The sequence below is a fragment of the Schistocerca cancellata genome, chromosome 5 (genome assembly GCF_023864275.1).
Source record: "Schistocerca cancellata isolate TAMUIC-IGC-003103 chromosome 5, iqSchCanc2.1, whole genome shotgun sequence".
Lineage (NCBI taxonomy): Eukaryota > Metazoa > Arthropoda > Insecta > Orthoptera > Acrididae > Schistocerca > Schistocerca cancellata.
In genome coordinates, this window is record NC_064630.1 from 812919709 (window position 1) to 812944402 (window position 24694).

At 43.2% G+C, this 24694-nt stretch overlaps 1 protein-coding gene across 1 annotated transcript in view; it reads right to left on the reverse strand.

The window, feature by feature from the left end:
• Positions 1-24694, reverse strand: part of LOC126188817 (polyglutamylase complex subunit TTLL1-like) — a 62587-nt gene that overhangs the window by 26193 nt on the left and 11700 nt on the right. Inside the window, exons 3-5 of the mRNA XM_049930430.1 lie at positions 19966-20144; positions 14728-14911; positions 2400-2601 (exon numbers count right to left, since the gene is read on the reverse strand). Of these exons, the coding sequence (XP_049786387.1) occupies positions 2400-2601; positions 14728-14911; positions 19966-20144 (565 nt within the window). The remainder of the gene's footprint in view (positions 1-2399; positions 2602-14727; positions 14912-19965; positions 20145-24694) is intronic.

Here is a 24694-nt window from a genome sequence, read left to right on the forward strand (position 1 = left end):
ATTAATGGCAGGTACTGAAACATTTAGCCAAGAAATCTCTTACACGGGAATTCGATCATATTGAACGAGCTCAGGGAGAAAGATCAGGCACTGAAAAGTAAACTGGCTTCATCTATAGCGCTCTGTTATTGTGGAAGATCAAAAAGGAATTACGGAAGACCTTCAAAATAGGAAGAAAAGAAGCGCACAGGATAGTAGGCAACAATCACAAAGCTGGGAATGGAAGCAAACATTGGACGGACGTGGAAGTATCGAATAAAACAGCAGAGAAAGAAGTTCGGTGACTTACATTGCGAGACGTCAGCGTTACTTAGTTTGGAATATGGAGAGAAAATGTTTAACAAAAATAAAAACATGAACAAAAAAAAACAGAAATTGTGTGAAAAAGAACGCTGATAGTCTAGATAAAGAAAGGATACAGAGGCGGAAGCAGAAACATGGATTCACCAGCTCCAGTCAGCTGTACATCTGCATGAATGGACGCTATAATAATTTGCAATGTGCGTTTGGTGTAAAGAAAATTCACAATTTGTGTTTGTATGACAGGAGATAGCATAATCAAAGTAATTGCAAATATGCATCTGAAATATAGGTATGTGTTGAAATGATACAAATGGAAAGTAAAATTATTAAACTGTTTCTGTTGATCATGTAACATCTTTCGCCAAGTTCTTGGAAATATTATTTATCATCGTCTTTATTAGCTCCGTCCGTAACATACCATTTTACAGTAAATAAACAAGTGCTTTACTATCTTTCTAATATTCCTGCAAGACAGTGAGTTAGAACTATGGCGATAATCGACTGGTATGGAGAACACCACCGGCACGCTACTGTCATGATCGCCATGAACGTCATCGCAATCATGAGTCATGGGAACTCCACAGTTCACCGTTCACGAATGAACATAGCAATGCCTCAGACACTCGCCGGAGCTGTGAGTACTGTGTTCCCTGACGTTCCTAGACGCTTATCTTGCTCGGATCACACCTTGATTGCTACTCTGCCTAGGGATTGGCCTCTTGTAGGACTTGAATTTTTTCCTATGTATTCTGTCAGAAAATTGTTACCTAGCCTGCGAAGAGCTCGCAGTTCAACGTTTTGTATAGTCTTTAAACTTAAAAAGCTAGCGCTCTGGACTTGCATAATGGAGGACGACGATTCTAACCCACGTCTGGCCGTCCTGATTTAGGGTTTCCGTGATTTCCCTAAATCACTTTAGAAAGTGCCGGAATGGTTGACTTGATACTGCACGTCCGATTTCCTTCCCCACCCTTCCCAAATCCAAGATTTTGCTCCGTTATAATGACGTCGTTGTCGATGAGACGTTAAACAACAATCTCATCCTCCTCCTATACTTGACAATTTATCATATGCAGATGCCGAACTGTACTTCTACTAGTGCAGCACAATATTTTTTTTTTACTTCTCAAAGATACACGACTATTGTGATTCGGATAGACTGCATAACATATTGATATGTAAATACCTAAAGAGTAAAGAGGGATTTCCGTCATTAGATGTGCTATTTTGTCGAATATAGAAATGGACAGTCGTCGTGTATGTGCATTCCGAGAAATATTTGCACAACTAGAAACTCTGTCATTTCGAATTCGGCTCCACTTTTCACTTGTTGCCCTCAGTTTGACTTACGCAATTTACATGAACTATGTTCCAGACACTGGAAGCAGTGTAATTGAATTGGTGACAAGATACAGAAATCAGTGGTTTAAATATTCTTCCCAAGTTTTGTACGTAAATATGTTTCAAGATGCACTAGAATATTCTCGTAGTTGAAAAGTCTCTGAACATGACAGGCTACGCCATAACTGATGTACCAAGTATAACTTGTTGGAAAAGTAAATAGTGATTGGTTAGTTGGTTGGTTTAAAAAAGGTGGGAGGGAGCAAACTGCTAGGTTATTGGTCCGTAAATGATGACTGTGAATGTATCTAAAGAAATTTCCATTCGATTGGCTTAGTGAAACCATGTCCAAAGGTGTAAATTTCATAACTTCATTTTCTTAAATTTCAGTGCGAAATTGGACACGGCACTGTGACAGTAAGAGCGAGGACATGGGAGAAAGTGAATGGAGCTGTTTAAACATAATAGGAAGTTGTGATTGCCCAGGTAGAATAGGTGTCCTGTCCAACGATTAATCAATCTTAAATTCTCCAATTGCTTAAACATTACGGTATGTATTCCGATGCACTCTAAATTTAACCCTTCATAATTTTTGCTAAGAATATGTAGGTATCGCTTACCTTCTAAATCTACCTATATTTAATTTAGGTTGTATTAACTGTCTCTGGTAAATCAGTTAGCGAAGAAAAATGCTACGTTTAAGAAAAAAGGGAAACAGCTATCACATCATAAAAAGAGGTATGGCTGATACTCACTCCGTGTTTCTGAATGGAGACGTTGGTCAGGTGCACGAACACGTTGTCCATTTCCTGGATGCTGGTGTCGTACTTGACGGTGCAGAAACGACAGAAGCCACGCTTGAACAAATATATTTTCAAAGGACGAAATGACGTCACCAGTACATACAGGCGTAAGTCGAATTTCTTGCCACCAATTAACAGAGGGTTCTGGATATACCTGCAAGGTAGAAAATTTTTCTTGAAGTAATCAGCAATCCGAAGTCCAGGAAGTAAGTACACACACACGACCCAGTCACATTAATGTCATAACCACCTATGTTCACCGCGCGGGATTAGTCGAGTGGTCTATGGCGCTGCAGTCGTGGACTGTGGGGCTGGTCCCGGCGGAGGTTCAAGTCCTTCCTCGGTCATGGGTGTGTGTCTTTGTCCTTAGGATAATTTAGGTTAAGTAGTGTGTAAGCTTAGGAACTGATGCAGTTAAGGCACATAAGATTTCACAAATGGTTCAAATGGCTCTGAGCACTATGGCACTTAACATCTATGGTCATCAGTCCCCTAGAACTTAGAACTACTTAAACCTCACTAACCTAAGGACATCACACACATCCATGCCCGAGGCAGGATTCGAACCTGCGACCGTAGCAGTCGCGCGGCTCCGGACTGAGCGCCTATAACCGCTAGACCACCGCGGCCGGCAAGATTTCACACACATTTTTGAACCACCTATGGTCGACATCAACTTGCAATAATCACTCACAGACGTGGCAGCACTAACAGTGGAGAGTATATAACACATGCCGCGGTGAACCGGAAAACAGTGCAGTCGTTGTGATGAGAAAACGGAGTGAATATCTGACGTCCAAAACAGGATGATCATTGGCTTTCAGGCTAAGGATGGGAGCATTTCCGAAACGGCTAAGTCTGTAAACTGTTTGCCTGCTGGCTTGGTTGATATATACCACGGATGGCAGATCGAGGCTATCCAAAACCTGCTCTGAGGCAACTGTGGTGCGTCACAGGCCGTAGGCGACAGGGGTCAGCGAGGGCTATGGCGATGTGTAGCGGTGAAAAGACGTGCAACGCCCTAATGCACCAAGGGGCTACCAACAGTTGTAACGCCGGAAATGCATATCCTCCTATTTCCATCTATTGTACTATAAATTTGTTTTCCTTATTTTTGTTACCTGAATATATGACGTTTCTGTGTCTTTACATATTGTAATTGTTTTACTATTTGTATATATATACTTATGCATTTATGTCGATGTATAAATGGTTTGTTTCGTAAATATTATTTGTATTTTTACGCTGGGTCTTGCCTAGGGAAAACTGCTATCGAACGATTACATCGATAGGTCGTGTGAAGAATCAAAGTGTAGGATCTTTGGTAGTGTTAACTCTGTCGCGTGGAGCGCGGGCAGAGGGAGTCTGGCTGGGGTAGCGAGTGGAGCAGGTGTGTTGTGTGACGCTCCCGCGAGTTGCCGCGCTTTCGGGGTTTGGCAGCATGTAATTGCGCTCGACTTGCGATGATAGTTCTGACATGGTGTCGTGGACAGGAAACATTAGCTAGCGCACATCAAGAGCCCGTTTCGTCTGGTGACCGTGTCGAGAAGAAGGCGCGCCAACATCCAGCTTCTGCAACAGCGACGGCCGACAATGAGTGACTGTCGCCACCTCCTCGATCGACGGCTTCAAACCTTCAATCAACCAACAAGGAAGACTGGGAGCACGTAAAGTTTTAGAACTGTATGGCAGACCTCAGCTTTTCAAACTGTACCATTTTTGTAACTATAATTACAGCAACTTAGCATGAACATTTGTTGCTCATTGTCCCAATTGTATTACCAAGCAGGGTCCCTTCCTTTTCCGGAATGAACCCGAGTGTCGTTGAAATTCAAAAATCATTCGATTTCACTGCTTTAATTTCAAAGATCAGTTGAAGTATTCATAGCTGGCTACAATATTTAGATTACACAAGCACAAATTATGAGTGCGAGATTTGTTACCATATTTTAGCTTACCTGTGACTACAGCTCAGCTTGGTACGTACTAAATTTTACTATTGTTAATTGTTCAGAATCATTTAATTCAAGTTCAAAGTTAAATCTCTTTTTTCTAAATTGCGTAGATTCAAGTAGCTTTTGAAATGATTGTTGAGGTATTCCAAGACTAACCGAATTTTACTGAATTTCGATGTGCTTCAGAAAGAAAGCTCACCATTAACTTCAGTCACTAAATTAACTTTCGATTTTCCTGTTTTATTAATTCTTTTGCTAAATTAAGTCAGAGTGTAGCGAAATTTATTATTTCTGACAAAATTTCAGTTTTCACACTACACTTGTCAACCTTCAGTTGCCACGCTTCTAGCGCTACTTATATGTGTAATAACCTTTCTTTTTCAGTTACTATAGTAATTGTCCTTAGGACTGGCGACCGTAATTTTCCCCAAATCTCAAATATCTAATTACCGCTAGTTAATTGTTAACGTAACGGCCGCACATTTACTTTCTTTATTAACTTTACCCCTTTTCAAAATAATTTCCACCAGTTTCATTTGCATTTTTCCTTTCATTTAGATGTAACCCTTTCCTCCCTCTTTACCGACAAATTAACTTCGGTGACGACTGATTTTCCCAAATTCCCATTACGTACACGCGGTTTAATTTTTCACTGTCATTAAGGTCGATAAGTGAGGGGGAGGTTACACAGTGTCTCCTCCAACAACAGTTCAGCGAATATTGCTGCATATGGGCCTCCGCAGCCGGCAATTGGTTCATGATCCCATGATGACCGCTGGTCATCGGTGATGAAGACCGAGATTTGGCAGGCCAATAATGCAAACGGACGTACACTCAGTGGCGACAGGTGAATCACACGTTGCACTTCATCAGAAAGGTGGCAATTGGTGGATGTGGCCTTGCAAAAGTCGTTTGAAGGGTGCAGGCGAGAGGAGGAAGAATTGGGATTTGGAAAATGTTTTCGTAAAGATCTCTGGATGACCTCATCATTGTGGAAGGCACAATGGATCAACACAAGTATGCATCTATCCTTGGCGACCATATCCACCCCTATATACAGTTTGTTTTTCCTAGGCACGATTCCATCTGCAAAGTGTCTCGAAGCTCGCAGTGTAAGAACTTGTTTCCAGTAGCCCAGGGTAAGTCTATCATAAGTTTACCTCTGGGCACCGAACTCACCGGATTTAAACCAAATCGAGAAGCTGTGGGACCACCTGGATCGGGCTGTTCGGGCCATGGATTCCTAGCCGAGAAAGCTAGGGCAGCTGGCTACAGCACTGGAGTCGCCATGACCCCACATTCCAGTCTTTACGTTCCAGAACCTCACTGACTATATTCCTGCATGCCTCTGGGCGGTCCGCGCTGCAGAAGATGGTTATTCAGACTTTTGATAGATGGTCACAATAATGTAACTGGACGGTGTACTAGGATAACTCCAACAGCGAAAGAAGACGACTGGGAATGTCGTAAAAAAATTATGCGAAATATGGGAATAACGACTCGGCTGAATACTTGACAAACACCATTAATTCCTTTAAGTAAATTAATTATTGACTACAGTTTGCCTTCTACTAATTATTACATCTGCGAATGACTTTCCTATACACGCGGTCACATTCGGAAGGTTTGTAATAACTCAAAAGTCAGAGACACGTGTGCCATTCGTTTTCCAGGTATCTACGCCTGAAAGCACTTGCCAGAGCTGATCTACTGCAGCCAATGCGTACGCCCCCACACGCGCATGCGAATGTTATGTTAGAATTTACCCTGTGAGGGACCATTATCAGATTGGATTAACAGAAGATGAAAGAGGAAGAAAGAAAGATAGAGAGAGACAGAGAGAGAGAGAGGAGTGGCGGGGGAGTTTGTCAGGGGACCGTTTATCCGGCGCTACAGCAGAGGCATTGTGTTATCATGGAGTGGTTTACTATTAAAATTCCGAAAGAGTGGCTTCCAGGAAGAATCGGACACCATATTGCTTCCTCCCTAATACGTCTCACGAAATCATCACAACGAGAAAATCGAAGGAACGGGATCTAATACAGAGATTTACCTTTCAGGAAAATGAACAAGGACGGGCCGAAAATGCAGTTGGTACGAGAAGTACCCTCCGGCACTCACCGTAAGGTGACTTTCAGAGTGCAGAAGTAGATTCAGATCAAATTACACCACGATAGACCCACTGGAAAGGAAATCAGCCCTTTCAATCGTAGCTTTCGATCCAGCATCTTGGTAGCTTCGTAGGGTATTCAGTTCCTTCCTGTAATCGTATTTAGCGATGCACTGCTTACGACGTTAAGTGCAGAATTGGCAGGATTACTGTTTGGTGTTCTTCTTGTATTTTGCGTCAGTGCTGATTTCTACAGGATTTGATAGGAAAGCGCCTTAGGCTTCTATGTCGTTCGCATATTTCTTACATCACCACAGCCGACCGTAACGAATAGCTTCTGTGAGCTAATGGAGGGTGTGGCGAATAAAAGTGGCCCGGGCGAGTGGATACGACTGGCCACGAATGTATGCGTATAATCACACCCCGTGTCGTGACTGTATGCATATAACCACACACCGTGACGCACACACCACGTGTACGCCTGCTACGTGATCCACACAGGCTCAGAGCTTAGTGCGGGCTGTATCAGCGTCAGTGGAACATTGCAATGGGGACGATAGCACTCAACAGTGGAGCAGCAGGTGTCCGTTGTGGAAGGTTAAACAAAGTCGTGGAAACAGTGTCGTCAGTCATTTACTCAGAAGGTTTAAGGGTGTGAAAGTGCCAGCAATGAGTTCCATGAAACACTTAGTCCGAAAAATGGCGTCAGAGAGGATCTGATTTGAACAAGTCAGAAGTCATCCCGAAACATGCCCGCACGCCAGAAAATGTGGCTGCAGTTCACCAGAAAATGCTTCACAGTCCTACTAAATGAACCCCGCACCTGTCGCAAGTGACCTGCATATCATGTCGACCATGCGAACGAATACTCCACCTGGACCTCCACAAGCATTCGTACCAAGTGTCTGTTGTTCATACATTAAAACGATTAGATGCTCCTCAGCGCCTCAGGTTTTGAGAGTGGCTCTTCACTGAGATAGCAATGTATGGCTCGGACGTGGATCTGTTCATTTTATGTGATGGAGCCTGTTGTCCCTTGAATGGTTACGTCAACTCACAGAAGCACAGGTTCCGGGTAGCGGGGAATCCGCATAACGTCCACGAAACACCATTGTATGATCAGAAGGTGGGGGTTTTGTGTGCAGTGTCTGGACGCCGCATTATTCCCACCAACTACTTTTATCAGACGCTGCCCTTGGCGCGTTTTATTGCCAACATTTAGCAACGCTTTGTGGCAGCATTAACGTTGGAGGAAGAGACCTACAGTTACTTCCTACAGGATCGAGAAACTGCCCATACAGCCGGCCGAACCTGGGAGTACATTTAGACAACCTTCACGCTTGACAGAGACGTTAGAGGACTTCGGTCTGGTGGCAGCCCTAGCTGTCCACATAGGCCACCTCATCTGTCAGTGTGCGATTACTGTGTGTCCTCAAGTCCAAGGCGTTTCGCAATAACTCTCATAGTCTTCAAGAACTACAGCAGAGCATTTCAGGCGAGACTGTAGCAGTTCCAAACAGTCCAGCTTCTATCCGCCTTCAGTAACTTGCTGACCAGGACCCAAGAGTGCTAAGAGATGAATGGTGGTCCCTTCAACATCTGATGTAATCAGATCAGTTCTGCATTTCCATTTCCTCTGCTTTGTTTCCTTGTACCCTGGAACTCTGTTCTCCAGCCCAGTCCTATTGCCCCATCCTGTACTTTGAAATCCTGAAGAGTTCCTCAGACGGGCACTGCTGATCATTCCATGACTGTCGTATCCTGTCTGCTGCCGATTCCGTCCTGAAGATCGAACTATGTCTGACTTGTAACAGTTTTGTGGTTTTACTGCATGTCACAAAATAAAAGGGGTATCGCAGCAGCTTTCGTTTCTCTAAGAGATTGTACTGGTATTGTAGGTGGTCCCTCCGTTTATTTGGGACTTCCTCGAAGGGGACGCCGGGCTACATCTTCATCTAAACAGACATTCTATACACGAACCGCAGTGATGTATAAATCCTTTACCAAATAGATGTACCCCAAGCTACTACACTTGTACAAGGTACTCTAGAAGAAACACTTCAGAAGAACCCTTCAGAACAAAAGCAAATTTCCCTAACTTTAGTGATGTGATCATCACTCAAGGTGTGTGCTAACAAGGGTAGCACGCTTCTTGACCATTTTTGGTATGGGGACTCATAGATGTTTGTAAGGTTACCAGAGATGCACGACGCATTTCTTGGTGGACCACGCAAAGCAGATTGTTGAGCATTTCTTAGATACACCCAAGCTGAATGTAGAAACTCGTGAAAATACGTATAGCCGGTCTCTGAATATTCTATATGACTGCCCCTAGCGCAGCTTGGTGCTCTTCCAAGACACTAGAGGATCAATAGAATGAGTATTTGTAATGGTAGTGCTTACTATGAGTTCATGCTAACATCTCACAGCAAGTTACTGCCAGCTGATAATGCTACTGAAACTCCATTGTAACTGCAAAAAGGACTCGCATTTAGTAAATAGTGAAATGTAGAAAACTTTATCGTCATTTTCTTTAGTTTCCATGCTGAGTTTAACTATTTCATCACTTCTGTTATTTGTGAATGATTGCTGCTATATCACACGGAAATCACAATGCGTTCCGTAATGTTAAATTTGTATAAGGCAGAGGGAAGTGAGTGATGTGGCAAGTCTTTTGGCGCGTGGCGTGGCACAAAGCATACGTCTAGCCCCCAACTTCACGTGGAACCAACACCGTCTTCCGGAACAACGCCTGCGATACTGACGCGACGTCACTGTATGATATGGCTCCACGTCACTGCCAGACGAATGCGGCGTGCTCCACTTCCGCCACGCGACACGATTGTGCCAGTTGACAGTGTACGAAAATTTCTGCTTTCGTTGGGAGATTGCCTGAGTATCGAGGAAAATGAGATACAATCCTGAGTACCTTATTCATTTTGTTGATCGTATGTAGAAATTTGTATGTGTTTATGATCACATCACCCCTGCACTCAGCCTCGTGATGCATATGAGGAGCTACTCGACCAAATAGTAGCGGCTTCGGTCAAGAATACCATCATAACGACCGGGAGAGCGGTGTGCTGACCCCACGCCCCTCCTATCCGCATCCTCCACCGAGGATGACACGGCGGTCGGATGGTCCCGGTTGGCCACTCGTGGCCTGAAGACGGAGTGCTTTTTTTTTTGTGATCACAGTAGTGCTGTATCCAACAACTACAACGCTCAGATAAGTCGGGGGAAAGGATTGCAAGTGAAACATCATTGACAGGTACAGGAATTGAAAATCATGTAATTTAGTTGTACAAGAGAAGGAAAATGTAAAACTAAACAGAAATACGTTAGATACTTTTTCATAAAAATTAGCCTTCCGTTAGTTCAACTGCTTCGGTGGATGTAATGTGATATCAGATCCTATCGGTATGTAACTACATACATACTTTTTTCTGCCAAAATAATTCTCCACATGGGCTAAGAAAGAAATTACAGAGCCCTTTTCTCAACTTTATAGCAATATTTTTAGATTTCTGTTTATTTTGTGAGTACTGGCATGAGTTCTCTACTACTTTGTGGTGAGTGGCCTACATTACCCTGACACATGACGTAGAGTATCCTCGGTCATGCGTTGACATAAGGCCACGTAACAAAAGAGTAGCGTGAACTATACATAGATTTTATACATGTCACAGTTTACTGATATTTACAAACCCTATCTTCGACATCAACATATCAAAGGAACATTCTATATACTTTCTTCCTCTAGGTACTTCCTAAGTAAAAATGCGCTTTTCATCAATTGTCTGTGCAAGAGAATATGATCTCACTATGTGCTTTGTTAAAGGAAAAGCTTCATTCACAGCAAAATACTGTGGAAATGTTCAGTCTTCTTCCGGGAATAACGTATGTGCCGAAAACAACAGTGCGCCCCCATCCAATGCTTTCCCGGACCAACTTTCTTTTGTACTCTCTCAACATTGTTGGGGCTATATTCCACGACGTCAACTGATAAAAATAATCTATCTACGTATGAAACAGCTAAGAAGATCGCTGTTTCTAATTGGAAAATGTTTAAACAAAGTTAGCAGGAGCTTGGATTCTGATGTGCTTTCCGTCAAAGCTACTAATAGTGTTCGATAGACTAGATAATTCATAGTAACTGTCAGCTTTTCTCTTCGAGATTACAACGGATGGTGTTGGTAAATGTTCCTTTATTGCCTTTGACGCTACAGCCACATTTATCTGAATAGTAGAGTATCCTGGGAAAAAATAAAAGTAATGACGGACCGATATTCAAATTTTTAAACACCTTGAAGCTCCACTTTCGTTCACATTGGTATACCGGTAACAATACCTTTTAGACTTTTGTTGATTAATATTAACAAATTTGAATGAAACCACAACTTATTCATCGCCCGAAGAAGGTATAGTGGTACGTTACTAATGCTGAATCAATTGAATTTTCTCCGAGTCACAAAATATGCCACGTATGTACATGGCACAACAAGCGTCATGTCATTTGTCACGCGTTCTGCCTTGTGGTTACTACTCATATTATTCGGCCAGTGATACACGCTAAGACACTAAAATGTTCCCAGCATAACCGATTTTGACAAAGAGCATTAGAACTAATTTCGCCGAAAGGCCATGCTTGTTATATCTCGACGTTGAGGATCGTATGTAATCTGTGACAAGGCTTTGGATATCCACGGCTGTAGCAAGAACAGGGACATCATGGACTCTCTAAAGCAAAATATATGGCTGATGTGGGGATAACTGACACTGGAGATTAATTCTGTGGAAAAGAGCAAATGTTGAAAAGCACATATGTCGGTACAATTCAACCATCTGCATCCCACTACAGACAGTCAGAAAGCTTGTTCGTAAGTAGTGAAGAATTGATAATTCTTAATTAGAGATAACATGGAAATATTGCGATAAGACGTTGAAAACATTAAAATGAATTCTGCGTTAATATGTATCCCGCGTATGTTGTGGTCGTGGTAGCATTAGCCGGCTAATAAGAGAATACACGAAGACGTAGGTCCAAATATGAGGAATAATTTTGTGACAATATGCGCCTAGAGCACGGCTTGGCTTGGAAGAGTATCATGGAGTGTGAGAAAATCAGAAAAGAAACAAGCGAACGAACATGTAGTGTTACAGGAGAATGTTGAAAATTAAGTAGACTAGTAAGGCAAGAAATAAGGACATTCTCTGCATAATTGGCAAACGAAAGGAATGTATAAAAAATGCTAAATGTAAGGGGAGGATGATACGACCTGTGTTAAGAGCTTTCCATGATATTATAAGGAGCTGTAGAGACAAGAACTGTAAGGCTGTACAGACAGTGGATTACATCCATCACATAACCGAGGACGTTGGGTGTAAAGAAAATGCAGGAGCAAGATCTGCAACGCACCAGTTATGAAAAATAAAATAAAATAAAACAAAAAAAGAGACAGTTACTTCCTGCTCTGTGTATGACAGACGGATGTACTCGGGCTAGTTATAAGATGGTTATGCTATGAAGGGTTTTCACCTAGGCCTTCTAGCTACCAGTGGCTCAACAGATGGTATGGTGGAAGTTTATGAACATACGAAGTTAACCACGTACTTGATCAGTGCAGCAGGTGAACCAGTACCTGGCACCATGGCTGATATTTTCCTTCTACGACCTGATGCTTCCAACAGAAGATTCTTCCATTATGTATGACCTTAATTGAGTTACACCGGTTTGAGGAGGATATTAAATACTTTCAGCTGATGCGCTGGCCCCCAAAAGCACCCTATGAAAAACAGATAAGGATGCCGATATGCACGGTCTCAGAGAACACTAACAGGTTTTGTAGACCCCATGCCGCCAAACACTAGTTTTAAGAGTAAAAGGGGTTAAAATAATTTTTATTATACGGTTGTTCTTTATCTGATTACGCCAGTCTTTCTCTATGAACACTAATTATGATCGAGAGTATTCAGATAAAAGACTGCTCTCTTTCTGACGTACGTGTTAGGTATTTCGGAAACTTTTACTTAACCCTAAAGTCTTTCTACCAGTGGATAAACATCGCAGTGCTTCAAGCATCACCCGTAAAAAAATTTTGATGCGAGTAGTAAAAACACTGTATCTGAATCAGGAGAAGGAAATGTAACCATTATTTCGTCTAACAATCCTCAATTTGTCAGGAAACGCAACTGACATGAAAAAGAAATATTGCTATTTGCCGTTCAGTATAGTTGCAGCACAGGAAAGAACCACTAAGTTAAATTGCTAACAACTCAAGAAGTACGTCTAAACACATTTATGACACTTTCACTGCGACTGGTAGTGGTACTGTCGGTGAATAGAGCGTGTACACTTGCTTGCGTTTAAACAATTTGTTTTAAGTAGGAGGGAAAATACAGGGTGTTTCAAAATGAATGTACAGATATTAAGGCTTTGTAGTATTTCTTACATTCAGATTATAATTACAGATAATACATCAAATGAAAGAGCTACTCTAACAGTTTTTATTACAAGTGTTCAAAGTGAGCACCACTCTTTCACGCATCGAGTCAATAGACAAGTTCTTCCCAAACCTTGATCAAAGTGTCTGGAGTAACTGTTCCGACAGTGCTGTTTCTAAAGTCAGGTAGATCATAAGGTATCGGTGGCACATGCACATGATGTTTTAGGAACCCCCGAAGGTTAAAACCGCATAGCGTCAGATCGTGCATTACCGTGGTCATGCAAAACAAGCTCGGTCATACTGCGCCTTTGCGGCCAGTCCAGCGGTCGGATACAACGTCCGACTAACCAATTGCTTGCTGACTTATGCCAGTGAGAATACGCTCTATCCTGCAGCCAAGTAAAGTTGTGTGGTTCAGCTTCTTGCAATCGAGGAAAGAGCCATAGCTCTAGTGCACTATGATAAGAAACACCAACAACAGTTGCTTCAACGAAAATGAAAGACTCATAAATTTTCCTCCGGAATATGGCATTAATTAAATCTATGTAGTGTAGTTTGTTTGCTACTGTACCATCTCGTGGGGATTTTCTGACCCCCAGACATACGCACATCATGTGTGTACACATTTCCACTAATGGTGAAATGTTTTTTATCACTGAAGATCACACGATCCTGAAAATCGTCATTGCAAAATTTGCAAATAATGTGTGTAGGATTTAGAGCTTGTAACAGCTGCAAACGATAAGGACGTAGATGTTTGTGTCTCTTTAGACGTCTCAACACAGACTGACCTTCTGAGCTGATTTCTTGGGTTACGCGTGATACAATCACTCATTCAACACGTTCTTCAGTCACTCTTGGTCGTTACATACTCAGTCCTTTGCGCACAGGTATGCAAAGTAAGGTGTTTGAGTTACTCTTTCATTTGATGTGTTAGTTATTATTGTAAGTTGAATGTAATAAATGCTACAAAGCCTCAAAATCCGTATACTCATTTTGAAACACTCTATACCTACCTGTTGCAGTCTGAAATGAATAGTAACAGACTGTGTCCATCTGTATGCTCGGGGATGCAGGCAAATAAAGGGATTTTTGGTGATCTTGGACCGAACAAAATGTATCTCACTACTAAAATTCGAGTTTCCTTCAGTTAATTTCAAATAAGACGTATATAAAATTTATGTTGCATCCGGCATTTCATACACACTTATATAAACGCGGTATCATTCACCGGGATAAAAGAGAGGTTGTCTACTTCTCTCAAGCTTACTTCCCGTCACGTCACTCCATCTGAAAGTTACCGCTGTCCCAGAAAAAAACAGAAGAACTCTTAACTTGCTCACACGAGAATGTGACATCACGACTGCAGAATCCACATGTGCTCCTACTTTTGCCAGAAATTCTTGAATAACATTTGCTCTAAATTACTTTTACATACAAAAAAGTAAATATTGTAGTAGATAAATACGGCAGCGAGTGAAACGGCCTATTAAAATGTAGAGTGCTATTGCATTTGCTGTAAAAGAAAAGAAAGTTGCGTCTCTATCTCAGTGATAATGACTTGGAATTTGACACTAGGCTGCCTAATTGCCTTACAACGTAGTAGTGGGTGTTTGATTCAAAATATACATTAACAAAGCCATTGCCATGTGAATGCCAATGTCCTCAGTGTTAGTATAAGTGTGCATTTACTGCATTCTCGCAGCCGAATGAGAACAAGGCAAGTGTTTCCCCAAAGGAGTATTTTGAAAGGACTGATATCCACGTACCTGGAAATGACGTATGACTCTCTCGACCACGGTCCCATGAGCGCCTTTGTGTCTCTGGTCCACTTGGTGACTTTCGACAGCCGATTGATGAGGAAGATTCCTGCACCTTGAGACTTTCCACACGGTTTCATTATCCACGTCTTGTGAGGACCGGTGCGGTATTCTTCCAGAAATATGTTGTAGTCTGCGTCAGTGGAACAACATCAAATGGTCAGCTGGCTACGGTGAACGAAGAAAAAGTGGTCACAAGAAATTAAAATTGCTTACTGTATTACTGATTCTTTCCTTTATAATGAGGTTCTTAATCCATCTTTGGAAGAGCTATTCCCTTTGACTAAGAACCAGTGCATAGCTTCAAAAAGAACCCCAGAAATACAACTAACTACATTAAATAGTTGCGTCTACCGCTTCTGAAAATACTTCCTCTTAGAAGTTCTTTTTAAGCCTAGTAACTATTGTTCATTATTGAACCTCGTATGGCACTGTTCTTTCGCTAGTTACAAGGAAATTCTTAAGGATATTTCCTTGTCACCGTTGTATCTTCTGGTAATATCTCGTTCATTTATTTCGCTCATACCTACCTTGGAAATTGTTGTACAAACACAGCGCGAGAATTTAAGTATCATGACCTGCAGCATTGTCAGTGACTCCTGCCATGTATGGCTTCGCCGATCTTTATTCATAGCTTACCATATGATGTAACTAAGCACGCTGAGTAAACAAAGTGTCTTTTCAAGGCTGTTTACTGCAACCATTTCGTGGGCTAAAAGACTGAAAAGTCAATAAAGACAAATAACATTAATTTTTTCCTATTTGCGTTGTATATCATCCGATAAAATACATAGCACAAATGAATAGCAAATGAGGAAATGAATTATTGTTCACTGCGCAGTCAAAAGCTAAAAGCCAGAAAGTATTTCTTCGTTACTCTAGTTCCAGGAGTAACTTCTCTGACATGACCACCACAAATGCTGAGCTACATTCAGTTGATGAATATTGAGTACGATTTCTTCGTGGGACAGCTATCGTCGCGGTTTCATTCCTCAGTCATTTAGACCAAACTTATCTTTTCAGTTTCGACGTGAACAGAATAAACCGCTTTCCATTTCAGTAATTACGCTTTATACTGCCTTCGGAAAATTATCTTAGAGACCTGCTCCCCGGTGTTATGTTAGTATGCTGAGAGCAGCAGCCCGCCATACTTTTGTGGCCTATGATAGTTTTCAACTGTCAAAATTGATCGTTGTGTTGTCTCGACTGACGGCAGACTCTGGACGCCACATGCTGAATAAATCGTCACCTTCTGCGGACTGTAATAACGTGTGGACATGGGGTTGCCAAGTTTCCGGCTTTACGTGGAATTGTCTGTTATTAACAGTCCTGTCTGTCGAAATATATACAAGCCCGGGCTGTTCGGCTTACGTTAGGTTTTTTAGAAACGAAATAAAGAACGCGCAGCTAAGGCCCAATGCAAGCTTATAAGATAAGCGCGAGGAGTAAGTATAAGGACGAATCAGGAGATACAACGTAACGGTATATAGATATATCAACTACTGCCACTCTAGTAAAAACAAAGTTGGATGACAATAAGCTTTTAATCAGCGTCAAGATTTCACGAAATTCATCGAACAAAACAGATGGCTCTACCTTTAAAAAGTTTTTCGTTCATGAAAAGTGGACACCTTATTTCAAATCGCATAATAATGAACAATTTTATACTGAATCACTTCAGTATTACTTTGCCAAATATTTCCTTACTGTTCTGGGCCACAATGTCAACGTCAAAAGGGTGTTATCTCTCGTAAACTCTCAGTGGAAAAAGGAACGCTATAAACTGCAAAACATTCACGAATATGATGTTCTTTTGTAATTTAAAATTATCCTTTCAAGAGTTGCACGAAATGATTTCCAAAAAAATTACGTTCTTGGTAAAGTGGATTTTCAAATAGGAAATAGTAGTACTTAATCACAAATTATTGCTATTTTTTAATAATTTAATTGAAATGATCAAAGTTAACAAATATCTTTAGCCTTTCCGTCTCAGAAAAACAGATAATTGTTTATTTAGCGTAATGACGAACTTCTTAACTTTTACATAAGATTATCTCAAGAGGAGTACAGCAGGTAAAGAAACTGACCACATAGTTCCTGTCAAAATGGTGAAGTTGTAAACCTGTTTAACGATTTCATTTTTTTTTTAGTTTCTTAGCCTTGACCTCGTAAAAACTGACTGTAATTGATCATTAATAGACGATTGGAAATACCCAACTGACTATTTCAATTTAAAATTGGTAGCCCGGATTTTGCGGCAAAATGTCCGGCTAAATACAACGCCGATTCTGCTTTTCTGTTTCTGGACCTGGCAACCCTCTATGTGAACAGCAGAGTGTTGCGTGAGAGTACAGCGTTTAAAGTGATCGAGAATGACCAGACAGGATTTATTGTTTAAAATAAATACTGATATGAGTTTCACTACAGGTCAGCGACAGTCATAAGAGATAACTGTTCTGCAGAACTGATCACTTTTCTACCCTTATAACGAAGTCGGGTGTCGCACTCATTTGTTTCCATGATGTTCTATAAAAGTAATGTGTTGTGAAGAGTACTAGAGGGATTACTATTTCTGATATCAAAATAAATATAATAAAAAGCTTATTGTCGATGAATCAACATTTTTCTCTGTGAATGTTTGTGATCCTTTGCTTCAAACGTATTTGTGCTGTGTTAAATACTTTTGTTCGGAAAAAATTTTGTAGTACAAATTTCCCTTTCTAACCTACAGGAGTGAGATAACTCATGGTATACGTACATTTCTTCAGGAAAAATTACGGTCGTCTGTTGAAAGAGAGCACAACCACATCGTTTTCTCTCACTCAGGACCCCCCTTATAACGACCAGCACTTCAGAAAGGCATGAACACAGAGCACAAGTAAGAGCCAGCGTTCGATGTGTCAGGAGTGAAATAAATGTAACAAACTTCCCGTTTACGTTATCCGATGTACATAACAACTTTTCTTTCTACGAAACGAAATTAGCAACTCTGAAATCTGTGGTATTTCACTGCTCCAGTGTAAATATGGTTCAAATGGCCCTGAGCAGTATGGGACTTGATTTCTGAGGTCATCTGTTCCCTAGAACTTAGAACTACTTAAACATAACTAACCTAAGGACATCACACACATCCATGCCCGAGGCAGGATTCGAACGTGCGATCGTAGCGGTCGCGCGGTTCCAGTCTGAATCACCTAGAACCGCTCGGTCACTCCGGCCGCCCCAATGTAAATACCCAGAGATAAGAGGGGGATTAGAATTCAATGTCCCTTTGTTGATGAGGACATTGCAAATGAAGTTCAGTCTGGATACGGATGAGGTGGGTAGAAGAAACTGAGCGAGTCCTTTATGACACAACCACACTTGTGTTGAGGGAACATCTAAAGCATAAAACAGCGTGGCTTCGAGGGAACTGAATTTTGGCAAACCATCGAGAAATGGACTATTATCAACTTCTGCTACTTCCTTTGAGAATTCGATGCTAAGATGCATCGAATTAGACTACTACGAAGTGTGTTCATTAAGTACAGTGACACTTCTTTTTACTCGGGCACTTTTGGTTAAAATAAATATTAATATTGTTTGCGACCTCTTTAGACGTTCCTGCGTCATCTCATGTTTACAGTAACGCCCGGTAGATGGCTACTTCCTTTGAGAATTCGATGCTAAGATGCATCGAATTAGACTACTACGAAGTGTGTTCATTAAGTACAGTGACACTTCTTTTTACTCGGGCACTTTTGGTTAAAATAAATATTAATATTGTTTGCGACCTCTTTAGACGTTCCTGCGTCATCTCATGTTTACAGTAACGCCCGGTAGATGGCTGCGCTGTAACCAGTTTTTGAAATGACGCGTACAAATGAGATATTTCTAAGAGCGAAGACCAGTTAACGAGTTTCTTTTGGCGAAAATGCAGACTATTGCAAATATCCAGAGGTGTTTGCAGAATATCTACAGACCCAGGTATGTGGATAAAACCAGCGTAAATCGCTGAGAGAAGCATCTGTCGTCAACAGGAAGATGATAAGGAAATCTGGGCTCCGAAGGGCAGGCCGGTCGAACAGAGCTGTGATGCCTGCAGTCTGGCAACGTGCAGATACTATTATTCGGGGTGATCGACGGATAATAATCGGGCAACTCATTGCTCAACCTGACCTCTCTGGTAGTGGTGCTGACACATTGTCTACCAGTTGGTGTATTCAAAGATTCGTTCCCGATGGATTCCTCGAAGACTAGCTGGAGACCATATACATGAAATAAGGAACATCTGTGCCGATTTTTTTCTTCTCATAATGCTGATGATGACGACTTCTTGTAAAACATTGCGACAGTCGATTAAACAGCAACTGGCCGCTTTGAGCCTGGGGAAAAAGAAACGGAAATCTATGGAGTGGTGCTACAAAACCTCTCCTTCAAAACAAAAATTGAAAACAGTTCCGCCTAGTTTCTAAGGCCATGGCTACAATTTTCTGGGTCTCTGACCGTGCTATTTCGTTCGATACCTAACGACCAACTCGGTGTACTGTGAGACTTTTACGAAACTGAAGGAAAGTTTAAAGCATGCTCGTGGCTTAAAAATAAAAACATAATTTTCCTTCTCCACAACAACGAAAGGCCACAAACTAATCTGCGCAGATATCGGACCTTCAGACTTGCGTCTCTCTGGTCCACTGGAGGATCAACTCCGCGGCGGGAAGCATTGAAGCAATGATCGGGAAGTTACTGATGCAACAGAACATGGGCGAGATGCAGTCAGTACATCGCCAGTATGACGGCATACAGTCTCTCATATCAAGATGCTGGAAGGCCACAGAAGTGTATAGCGATTACGTTGAAAAATAGAGTTTTATAGGCAAGGAATATGGGAACAGTAAAGTGCATTTAAATCATGAACAAAACCATAAGAAAAAAGTGTTGCTTTAGTTACTGGACGATCCTCGTAAATAAAATTACTACTCTGTATGATTGCGGACTTAGCCACTGTCCTGCAACTGTCGGTCGAGTGCCCGGAAGTAAAAGAATTTCGTTCAGAGGGTTTCAGAGCGTCTGCTTTAATAACTGCGTTGGCTCCAGCTGCGACGTTAAGTGTGAACTCTGTGCGATGTGCCTTACCTTAATGTGCCCCACTTGTAGCCTTATACACACAGAGGAGCCAGATGGGACCGTGTGGGCGGGCCGGCTTACCTGCGGGCAGGACGAATGTGACGGGCACGAAGTCGAGGTGCTTGTAACGGCGCGTGAAGGGGCAGCGCTCCCCCAGCGGGTTCTGCTGGCGCTCCAGCTCCTTGCAGTAACGCTTGATGTTGCGCACCAGAAGGTCTTTCCGCGTCAGCTCCGGGTGGTTCGGGAAGTGGTTGATCATCCTAAGTGGGTACACAACCACGAAATAACAAACTTGTCACTGAGCGTGTGGCAGGTTCTGCTGTGTTGAAGGTACAAATACAGCGTGTCCTTCTAAAACTCCCAGCTCACCACCCATCTTAATGACGGTTCATATAGTAAAAAAGAACTCTTAGAAATTTACGGGAATGTTATCTGAAAAACTAGACTATATGAAATAACCTAAATTTATTCATGTTATATAGGTGTGTTTGAGGTGCGTAACAGTCTTAAATAATAAACAACATACTTCGCTTAGTCAGTCAGGTTTAATGGCAGTCACTGCTTTGGCACGACGTGTTTCGCCAGCATGCTGTCATTATCAGACGCCCACTTATTAACTATATATCTCTTTACATGATTACGTTCGCAACGAAACGAAGTTTCAACTGTCGCATTCACTACCCAGCCTGACATGCCAAAATACACTACTGGCGATTAAAATTGCTACACCAAGAAGAAATGCAGATGATAAACTTGTATTCATTTGACAAATACATTATACTAGAAGTGACATATGATTACATTTTCACGCAATTTGGGTGCATAGATCCTGAGCAATCAGTACCCAGAACAACCACCTCTGGCCGTAATAACGGCCTTTATACGCCTGGGCATTGAGTGAAACAGAGCTTGGATGGCATGTACAGGTACAGCCGCCAATGCAGCTTCAACACGATACCACAGTAGATCAAGAGCAGTTCAAAAATGGTTCAAAGGGCTCTGAGCACTATGGGACTTAACTTGTAAGGCCATCAGTCCCGAAGAACTTAGAACTACTTAAACCTAAATGACCTAAGGACATAATACACATCCATGCCCGGGGCAGGATTCGAATCTGCGACCGTAGCGGTCGCGCAGTTCCAGACTGTAGCGCCTAGAACCGCTCGGCATCAAGACTTGTGACTGGCGTATAGTGACGAGCCAGTTGCTCGGCCACCATTGACCAGATGTTTTCAATTGGTGAGAGGTCTGGAGAATGTGCTGGCCAGGGCAGCAGTCGAACATTTTCTGTATCCAGAAAGGACCGTACAGGACCAGCAACACGCGGTCGTGCATTATCCTGCTGAAATGTAGGGTTTCGCGGGGATCGAATGAAGGGTAGAGCCAGAGGTCGTAACACATCTGAAATGTAAAGTCCACTGTTCAAAGTGCCGTCAATGTGAACAAGAGGTGACCGAGACATGTAACCAATGCCACCCCATACCATCACGTCGGGTGATACGCCAGTATGGCGATGACGAATACACGCTTCCAATGTGCGCTCCCCGCGATGTCGCCAAACACGGATGCGGCCATCATGATGCTGTAAACAGAACCTGGATTCATCCGAAGAAATGACGTTTTTCAATTCGTGCACCCAGGCTCGTAGTTGAGTACACCATCGCAGGCGCTCCTGTCTGTGATGCAGCATCAAGGGTAACCGCAGCCATGATCTCCTAGCTGATAGTCCATGCTGCTGCAAACGTCGTCGAACTGTTCGTGCAGAGGATTGTTGTCTTGTAAGCGTCCCCATCTGTTGACTCAGGGATCGAGACGTGGCTGCACGATCCGTTACACCCAAGCTGGTAATATGCCTGTCATCTATACTGCTAGTGATACGAGGCCGTTGGCATCCAGCACGGCGTTCCGTGTTACCCTCCTGAACCCACCGATTCCGTATTCTGCTAACTGTCATTGGATCTCGACCGATGCGAGCAGCAATGTTGCGATACGATAAACCCCAATCGCGATAGGCTACAATCCGACCTTTATCAAAGTCGGAAACGTGATGGTACGCATTTCTGCTGCTTACACGAGGTATCACAACAACGCTTCACCAGGCAACGCCGGTCAACTGCTGTTTGCGTATGAGAAATCGGTTGGAAACTTTCCTCATGTCAGAACGTTTTAAGTGTCGCCATCGGCGCCACCTGGTGTGAATGCTCTGAAAAGCTAATCATAGCACCATCACTGCATCTTCTTCCTGTCTGTTAAATGTCGCGTCTGTAGCACGTCATCTTCCTTGTGTAGCTATTTTAATGGCCAGAACTGTAAAAATGTGTGGTGTCACCGGCAGACACCACACTTGCTAGGTGGTAGCCTTTAAATCGGCCACGGTCCGTTAGTATACGTCGGACCCGCGTGTCGCCACTATCAGTCATTGCTGACCGAGCGCCGCCATACGCAGGTCTAGAAAGACTTCCTAGCACTCGCCGCAGTTGTACAACCGACTTTGCTAGCGATGGTTCACTGACAAAATACTCTCTCATTTGCCGATAGGCAGCTACGTCATCTGCTACGACCTAGCAAGGCGCCATTACCAGTTACTATTGAGATTATGAATAATGTACCGTCAAAAGCGATGCTCACCATTTATGGATTAAAGTTAAGTATTCCACCAGCTACGTCAGTTTTTTCTAAAGTCTAATTTCCTTGTCCTGTTCCAGACCTCAAGCCGGCCTGTGTGAGCTAAAACACGTGCCTTTCGGCTTCCTCTAGTAAACCGGTGTTGGCTCTCCTGCCAATGCACAACAAACTGAAGTAGTGCACATTGAAGTACGGCGTCGATTTTGACCTGGTGATGGCATTTTCCAACCGGGGGATGGTAACTGTACTAATAGTGGTTACAACGTCCTCCGCCAACGTATAGCGTAGTGTCACACCTACCAGAGCGCCATCCATGACTATCCTTTAAGTGTGAATTCTCACAGCCAAAAGGCTCAGTGTGGAGCAAACGTGTGAAGCAAGCAGGCAACCATGTCACGGAGATGCAATCGTGCTTCCTACAGCCAAATGAATGAGTTTGAAAAGGATCAGACTGTGGCCTTCCAATTGGCGGGATGGTCCTTCGGGAGAATTGCCACACAATTTGGACACGCTGCATCCACTGTGCAACGATGCTGGTATCAATGGTCACGTGACCTTTCTCACACCGTAGAGGAGGTTCTGGGCGTTCACGCAGCACAGACTCCCGCCTGGATCTTTGTATTGTAAGGGCAGCACTGGCAGATCAGCTCGTACAGCTACCGCAGCACAGATCACATGGCTTGTGAGCCCACACGTCTCAACACGAACTGTTCTGAGCCGGTCATCAGCAGTAGGTCGACGGCCACGCCCACCTCCAGCTCGTCTTCCACTCAGGCGACAGCCTAGACGCGCACGGCTAGACTTGTGCCGTCAGAGTATCACATGTAAGATGGAATGGCGCGCCGTGGTCTTCAGCGACGAAAACAGATCCTGCCTGCACGCATGTGGTGGTCATTTGGGCGTACGACGTAGATCTGGTGTACGCTGTTTCGTACAGTGCATTCATGGAAGACACACTGGCCCCATCCCAGGACTTGGTGCGGGTATTGGGTGCGATAAGCTGAAACTCTCGCACACATTTGATATTTCTGGAAGAGACTTCAAAAAGCTCTCGGTAACCGCAGAATGTTATTGACCCGTTCTTTTGTCGTTATTGCAGTATGAAGGAGATGTGTCGTTCCCACGCGATAATGCACGTCCACACACTCCTCGAGAAACTCAACGTGCTCATCAAGGTGTGCAGCAACTTCTCCGGCCAACCAGATCCCTGTACTTCTCTCCAGTCGGGCATGTGTGGGATATGATGGGACGAGAAGTGGCTAGTGCGACTTGTCAAGCAACAACACTTACAAAACTATGCCAACAGGTCGAGCAGGAGTGGCAGAACGTATGTCAGGACAGTATTCGCCACCTGTATGATCGACTGAATGCCGGAGACAGCGACTGCATTGCCGCCTCTGCACTGCCGCACGTGGTGGTTACAGCACGTGCTAATATGGGTGTTTCACGAAGGGTCGATGCCTGGTACCTCAGAGCAGCTTGCGCTCTTGATTTTCAAACGTAATCATTTCATTTACTCAGTATGCACTGTTCCAACAATAAATCATGGAAAGGTTGTACTATTTTTACTGGCTCTGTAATTAAGGCGATGATGGCCAATGATCTCTTCAGTGCAGATGCACACTAAGCTCTAAATCTTATGGGAATCGGCGAGATGCCATGAGTTATGAGGCTACCTCAGTAGTGTGCGGCGTAAGTTGAGAGTTTGGATCTGACAGGGGGCGCGGATGTAGCTACCACTGCGTCCGGATGGTGTAGAGATGCCATGAGTTATGAGGCTACCTCAGTAGTGTGCGGCGTAAGTTGAGAATTTGGATCTGACAGGGGGCGCGGTTGTAGCTACCACTGCGTCTGGATGGTGTAGAGATGCCATGAGTTATGAGGCTACCTCAGTAGTGTACGGCGTAAGTTGAGAATTTGGAACTGACAGGGGGCACGGTTGTAGCTACCACTGCGTCCGTATGGTTTAGAGATGCCATGAGTTATGAGGATACCTCAGTAGTGTACAGCGTAAGTTGAGAACTTGGATCTGACAGGGGTCGCGGTTGTAGCTACCACTGCGTCCGGATGGTGTAGAGATGCCATGAGTTATGAGGATACCTCAGTAGCGTGCGGCGTAAGTTGAGAATTTGGATCTGACAGGGGGCGCGGTTGTAGCTACCACTGCGTCCGGATGGTGTAGAGA